Source organism: Berghia stephanieae, chromosome 14, assembly GCF_034508935.2.
Source record: "Berghia stephanieae isolate SIO BIC M18660-M18661 chromosome 14, UCSD_Bste_1.3, whole genome shotgun sequence".
In the NCBI taxonomy this organism is placed as follows: domain Eukaryota; kingdom Metazoa; phylum Mollusca; class Gastropoda; order Nudibranchia; family Aeolidiidae; genus Berghia; species Berghia stephanieae.
Window position 1 is genome coordinate 19,744,443 of NC_088373.1, and position 7,500 is coordinate 19,751,942.

The following is a 7,500-nucleotide window of genomic DNA, read 5'->3' on the forward strand; positions in this document are numbered from 1 at the left end:
ATAGTGATTATAAGAGACATTTATTTAGTTTGATTTCATTGAATTTAAGCGGAAATTTTAGATATTTCTTAAATTTACTTATTTAAGTTCTGTTCAGGTCATGGAGAGACACACTGAAGACGGTCATCACACCAGTACTAATGAAATATGTCGAATTTGTTGTGAAAGAGTACAGAGCCGTGCGGAGAGGATTAAAAGACTAGACGTTATCAACAATTGACTGTAAATGTAAATGAGAAATTCTGACATATTTAAATATTTCAATTTTCGAGAAATGTATCTAACTGGTACATAATTTAAAGAAATGCGATGCAGGTATTGATACCTTTGGTTCAATGAGAAAACTCTGAACAAGAAACAATACTTAATGAGGTGAATATGATCCTAATCTTTCACCAGTGATGTGCTATATGCAGTCTATATGGCACACATATTAAAAGAGGTGCAAGTCAAGTACATAAAAAAAGTAATGGGCATGGATATCTCAAAAATAAGGTTATGAAAATTATAAGAACTCTTTAAGATTTTCTTAGTGGTTTTGATTGTCTTTAAATGAGTGTCCTTATAGGGTATAACAATTTTTAACAGAATTTTTATAATTCGTTGATTCTGGGATAAATATAAGTGAATCACATTTGACTATGTTGCTGGTTTATTAAAAAATGTCTATTAAGACAATGCTGTGATTGGATTTCAGTTTTACCTTACTCAAAATCCTTACTTTTACGTACAGGTGAACTGATATCTCAAAAACGCCTCAATCTACTGGAATAAAATTTATATGTCTACATTCTACAGATATTCAAAATCATTTCCATTACTTTTGTTTTAAAATCTTAAGTGTTGAACATGTTAAAATATTCTCTTAAAAATTTCAATTCACTTCAATTTATGTATCAACTTCATGGGTTATCCCTCTTGCTTTTTAACAACATCATAATAATGATTAAATGATCAATGAAAACTCTGTTAATAAACTGTTTGGTAGTATAAAAAGATTTTTGCTACACTTAATAACGGCAATACTACATTAGTTTGAAATTCAGAAAAAATCGATCAAAACGGCGAAAAAATTGTCTCCCTCTCTCAGTGTAAAGCTATGACTCATCATCACTAGACTGGCTAGATTTACCTGGCGAACTAAACTGAAAGCAATAAACGCCTGTGAACAATAATAATAACAACAACAATAATAATAATAATAAATAACAATACTGATAAAAGTGAATAGATAATTAAATAAAACACTTTAAAATCCAATCAAAATCTAGAAATAATCACTAAACTTCCGTCTTCACTCACAACGATGTGTTGAAATAACCAGGACTTCATGATTTGCGTCGCAAGTTTGGGTAAAACTCCTCTCTTCTGCTTCCCATTTTTCTCCTCATCATCTACGTCCTCTGATGTGGTAGAAAGATCTGGATCACATTAAAAAATAAAAGATTAAAAAAAAAAAAAAACAGATAATCAAAATAATAGCTGGTGAAGTAATTCAAGACAAAAAAAACAAAAAAAAACAAAAACAAAACAAAAACAAAAAACAATAACGCTAGATTAATGGAAGTGATATTTTTTAAAAGAGCATTCTGATCCGTAGAGCAAAACGCTCAAGACTTTACTTTTAAAAACCTTTAGTTCAGTGCTGGACTAGAATCCCGTTGCTCTCTAAGTTTGTTTGAGGGAAGCGAATGTCTAGTTTTGCCTCACTGATTCTGGTTTTAATCTCTGCATTGCAGTCACCATCTGTTGTCCGTTACTGCCCCAAGTATGTAAAGTACGTGAATTCTTGAATATATAAACTCCAGCTTTTCATGATTGGCGGATTAAAACTCGCTGATCCGCCCAAAATTAAATATGGTGCGGAAAGCCTGTATGTAGACTTCAGAATTTTGATCCGCAGAACGTGAAAATCACAGACTTCAGAGGTTTGATCTGCAGACCATCGATAATATTGATGTATTTTAGAATTGAATCTTATAAACATGATCTTTAGTGACAGCCTCATATCAACATAGTTTAACAGTTCAACTCCTAAGGAATCGACAAGCCAAAAAAAATAAAAAAATAAATACAAAAAAAATTTTTTTTTTTTTTTTAATTACACCCTTTCGCAACGGTACCATTAGATCAAACAGGATGTCTGATGTCAACACAGGAATCATCCATGTTGTCACGGTGAGCAAATTGGGGGTTAAAAAATCTTGTCCAAGGAAAAACAAAACGAACTGAAAGTGTCTGAAGCAGGGCTCGAACCGTAGCCATCGTTAAGTTATAGCCTGACACTGAAACCCAAAAAGACTGGTATTTTCACGTCATTATTTGGTTTTTGCACCTCCTAGTGAGTTGTCGTTAGTAGAGCTCATGGAAACAAGTTATTTCATTGGTTGAACTATTGAATACAACTCACGATTTGTTTTCTTTTGTGACAAAAGACTGGCATTTTGACATCATTTTTTGGTCAGTATCAGGCCATATCGAACCCGGCACCTTCTGGATCTCAGTGCAATGCCATAACCACTTGGCCACTTGTATCAGTCACAATCATAAGCAACTTACTCAGAATTTTTCGATCACCGCTTGGTGAAATAAAAGCTGTACTGTTTTGATGGGGCTGTTGTGTTGAATGCTGTATCACATGCTGTTGTTGATGTTGATGTGACTGCTGCTGCTGTGCTGGTTGGGGTTGTAGGGCTGGTGGGGAGGTGAGGGTCGGAACCCCCACCTGGGAGAGTGGAGTACTGCCATGGATTGCTGGTTGAGGGGGTGTGGCCAAGGTAGGAAGAGGACCTTGGATCTGAAGGAAGAAAAAATTTAAAAAAGGACAGGGAAGAAAAGATCTTTTTTTATCTTCTTTTCTAATGACGTCATCATTTTATGTGTATTTTCGAAAAGTGGCAAAGAATGTAAACAACAAAACTAATAGGAATAGATAACATCAGGAGTTTGATTCATCGTAACAACGCCACTACCACATTATCTCATTCATCTGTAGTGTTTCATTCATCCTGTTTTGTTGATAAAAGGGAAACCAGAAACATTCACTTGATCTGTTCTTGTAATAAAATTGAAGCTTACATTCAATTTCCTATTATTTATTCATAGCTGCCAACTTTTCAAAAATAAAATAAGGAACGCTCATTTGGCCCGGGATGAGGGGACGACGTGTGTCACCCCGAAGCCCGCCCCCCCCCCCCCCCCCCCCCCCCCCCCCCTTCATCGAATCGCAACATATAAAAGTCAGCCTTTTTAATTACTATTACTAACACTAACAAGTTTGAGAAAACAGAGGCCAGTCCAAATGTTGCTTAATTATCGGGTTTAGTACCAGCACATTTGAATCGTTAAAATGACACTTTCCACAATGAGACCAAAATTTCAGAACAGACAATATAAAGAAAGAATTCAACTGCCTCAACTTTGATAAGGACCAATACACAAGAAGCACAATTGTAAAATAAATGAAATAACTTAAGATGGTTAGAAATGCATAACTGCCAACCTGGTACATCACTTGAGAGGGCGTTTTGGGGTAAAAATTAGGTGAGTTCAGATAAAAAGTAGACGATTGCATATATGTTTTCTTTCATGCAACATAATGGTCTTTAAGTAGTATACTATAATAGTATTTATAGTAAAATGCACCTCTAAATATTAGAGAATTCCTATTTCTTTACTTTGACAAGATAAACACACCTAAAAATGGAGTATACTTATTTTTCTTGAACCTAAACCGTTACAAAAGCTTGCTTGAAAAAAAAATAATTAAAATCAGATGAAGATGTTTTTAAAGGGATTAAATTTATATATTTCATAAATTAATAAAGGGAAATAATCATTGTCATGCTTAATCAATATAAGCAATTGATTTTCTGATTGAATACCTTCCAATCAAAGAGGTGGATTTAATTTTATTCTTAATTAAAATAATATTTGTAACAAATAGTGAAAGTATCAATACTGTCTTAGAATATTCAAAGTATATCGAGGCTAACATCCATATTCTATGCAAATCTCCAATACATTATGAAAGGTTTGAGTAAAATACAGGCGTCATATAAACGAATGGAACTTTTTTAATTGTTGAAAATCATTTATGATAGAGGCATAATTCAAATTAAAGAGCTACACAAATGGAGATTATGCTTTCACTGGACACCAATAATAATGATAATAATAATAAAAATAATAGTAGTAGTAATAATAATGGATCAATAATAATAATTCATTAGGCTCACATGCCTTTTTTACCACAAATTAGTCAAAAATTACAAAATACGGATTTTAAGCTAAAAATAAGGACTTACGGACTCAGGAAGTCAAATACGGAACAAATCCGTTGGCAGCTATGTTTATTACTAGAAAAAAACGAATAGCTTCCCTGTTTTGTTTTTTCCCCGAATAACACTGATAAAACCTGTGATAAGTAGCCTACCTGAATGGGCTGAGCCACGATGCCCTGTGGAGTCCGCACCATCTGGTAGACCGTATTTCCCGACACAATCTGGGTTTGTTGCTGCTGCTGTTGTTGTTGCTGTTGTTGCTGCTGTTGAGGATGGGATTGAGGCTGTAGGACCACCCCAGCTCCCATCACAGCTGCTGGTGTGACTGCTGCTGTAGCTGTGACTGGGGAGGTTTGGACTTGAATGGTGGTAGGACTGTTGGTGGCCATCATACCAGGGGCTGGAGACAACATAAAAAGTTTTAAATATGAACTTTGTACATTTATGATTCATTCGATCATGATCAATTTTCAGTTACCAGTATTCTATGATAGTATTTTTCGACTTTACATTGCCGTATTGATATATTTTTCCTGACATTCAAAGTTGTGTAAAACTGTCTGTCAATGATACAATGCAAGCTATATGAGATTCTGTAATTATAAACTATTGTATAAGGCATTTAAAGGACAATTCCTATATTAAGCCTTTAGTAAGATAAGATAAGATAAATATTATTTTTAAATATGTGTCAATGCATGACATAATCAGTCGGAAGGTGAGAACTTTGGATTTGCATTATTTTGGATAGACCCAAGAGAAAAATTTCCCACTTGAGATGAATAAAAAGAATTCTATTTTATTTTTATTTCTTTTAAATTTTGTTCAAGGATTCGGGTTACAAATGTGAGGCTGGCTGAGAAAACCTGGGAAGATGCAGTAAGCTTCGATTCGAGATATGAGCAAAAATCGAAAATAAAGTGTTTCCCATAGCAACAAATTTTATTCAGAAAATAACATTCATAACTTGGGTTCTAAGGGACATAGAAAGAAAATTTAAAGTGGTAAATGATCGGAAAGATGTGGTCTATCTACACCACTGTATACATAACTCAATTTATGAAATTGGTCTATCTACACCACTGTATACATGACTCAATTTACGAAATTTGCGCATCTTTCTGGGTGTTCTCAGCCAGACACACAAATAAGTAATAAGTAATAAGTAAGTAAATAATGAATTTATATAGCGCCTAAAAATCCACGTTAATCGTGCTCTGCGGTGCTTTACATAATAAAAATGTTTTAAAATTAAAAAAAAAATTTTTTTTAAAAATATTAAAATCACTACACTACATAATAATAAGCATGAATATAGAAACAAGTCTAAGCAACATCTTATTTCATAAAAAAATAAAAAAAGCCTCACGGAAATAATAAAATAATGAATAGAGAAAAAAGTATAGTTACATAAACTCTCACAAGGACTGCTGTAGTCCAGTGGGGGAGGCGAGTCGCATCCTTCCACGTGGAGAAGACTCTCGGACGTCAACTTGCTCTTCAGACAACTGATGTACCTGGCACAAAAGTCCTTGCACAGCTCGTTGACTTTTTCTACCTCCATGAGGTGAATGCGTAAAACTTGCACTGCTTTCAGCATCTGGAAATTTAAATATGGAATATATTGGTTGTGTAGTGATTTTGGTTATATTTTGTGTCTTGTACATCTAACGTTTTGTTTTTCTCTTTTTGTTATAGATGCCTGCTTGTGTTAAAAGTTGATTAAAGCTTAAGAAAGAAAGTCCAAAGTAAAATCTCCTTTGTCTCTTTTGTGATCCAAATCTACAACAGGTTGGTTGGTTAGAGGGGGTCAATATTATATTAACCAATGGGAAGAAGTGTCTCTTGTTTTAAAGAGTGCAAGGAATGAAAAGTGTGCCAGAAGAGGACAGGGAGGGAGGGGGGGGGGGGGAGAAAGAGAGAGAAAAAGGGGGAGAGAGAGATAGGGAGAGTTAGAGAGAGAGTCAGAGAGAGAGAGACAGAGATAGAGATGAGAGAGAAAGAAAAAGAGAGAGAGAGAGAGAGAGAGAGAGAGAGAGAGAGAGAGAGAGAGAGAGAGAGAGAGGGGGGTAGAGAAAGAAAGAGAGAGACAGAGATAGAGAGATAGACAGAGGAAGAGAGAGAGAGAGAGAGAGAGAGAGAGAGAGAGAGAGAGAGAGAGAGAGAGAGAGAGAAGGTCTTATAACATGGTAAATAAATGATAACCATCATAGAACTCTTTGTTTTGCTTTCAATTTCAATGATTCAATGGTCATCACCCACCAGTTGGTTGATTTCGTCATCGTCTTCCTCCATAAGAGGTTTGTCCAGCTCCTCCAAACACTTCATGCAGGCCTTCAGGTCCTTCTCAAAGTCATTGGAGGTGGAGTCTGGGAAAGACGTGGCACTCTCGCATTTTTCAAACACCATGGCCAGCAATGGAAACAGGGTGTGTCTAGATTCAAATTTATTTTTTTTTAAAGAAAAAAAAGTTTTCAATAAGTTCTGGTTATTATTATTATAATATTATTATTACTAATAATAAATATCTCCAAACTTAATAAACTTAAACTAACAATTTTCCAAACACTTATCTTATCAAATTTTAACTTTTGTCTACTTATTTGGTACTTCTGCTCAAGAGCAAATACTAAGAAAATGGGGGGGGGGGGAATACCAAGAACGTGCTCTCAGATTCATCTCCAGTGACTATACTGGCACTTATGAAGACTTATTAACAAAGGCTAAAGTTATCCCCCTTGAAATCAAGCGAATGCAAAATATGGCAACAGAAACATTGAAAATTCTTCACAAATTATCCCCAAAATGTCTAGAAACTTTCGTAAATTTCAAAGAAAGACAATATGGTTTTAGGCACACCAATACAGTTAATGTCCCAAACATCAAAACAACCCATTTTGGTAAACAGTCCTTTCGTTATGCCGCAGCAGTTTCGTGGAAAAACAATAACTGACGCCAGTCTGAAATTTCACCATAATCAAACCTATTTGATAGCTCAGTTGGTAGAGCACTCGCTTCACATGCAATGGGACCACCAAGATTGATCCCAGGTGCAGTTGATAAATCTTTGGACACCCATGTCAACCCAGCAATGAATAATGGGTAGCTGGGTATCATAGACTTGGTGGAAAGTACTTTGCGATAGACTAACGTCCTATCCAAAGGGTAGCAAGCAATTGCTATCATCCATTTCATGCAATATAATAAACCGGTATAA

At 35.0% G+C, this 7,500-nt stretch overlaps 1 protein-coding gene across 2 annotated transcripts in view; it reads right to left on the reverse strand.

Moving 5' to 3' along the window:
* LOC144960145 (homeobox protein unc-62-like) overlaps positions 1-7,500 on the reverse strand; it is a 25,070-nt gene that overhangs the window by 10,836 nt on the left and 6,734 nt on the right. The window contains exons 4-8 of one of the 2 annotated variants that reach the window (XM_078893130.1): positions 6,546-6,717; positions 5,694-5,883; positions 4,436-4,683; positions 2,560-2,797; positions 1,303-1,421 (exon numbers count right to left, since the gene is read on the reverse strand). In XM_078893130.1, the coding sequence (XP_078749256.1) occupies positions 1,303-1,421; positions 2,560-2,797; positions 4,436-4,683; positions 5,694-5,883; positions 6,546-6,717 (967 nt within the window). The remainder of the gene's footprint in view (positions 1-1,302; positions 1,422-2,559; positions 2,798-4,435; positions 4,684-5,693; positions 5,884-6,545; positions 6,718-7,500) is intronic. The other variant, XM_078893131.1, reaches the window with a different exon arrangement.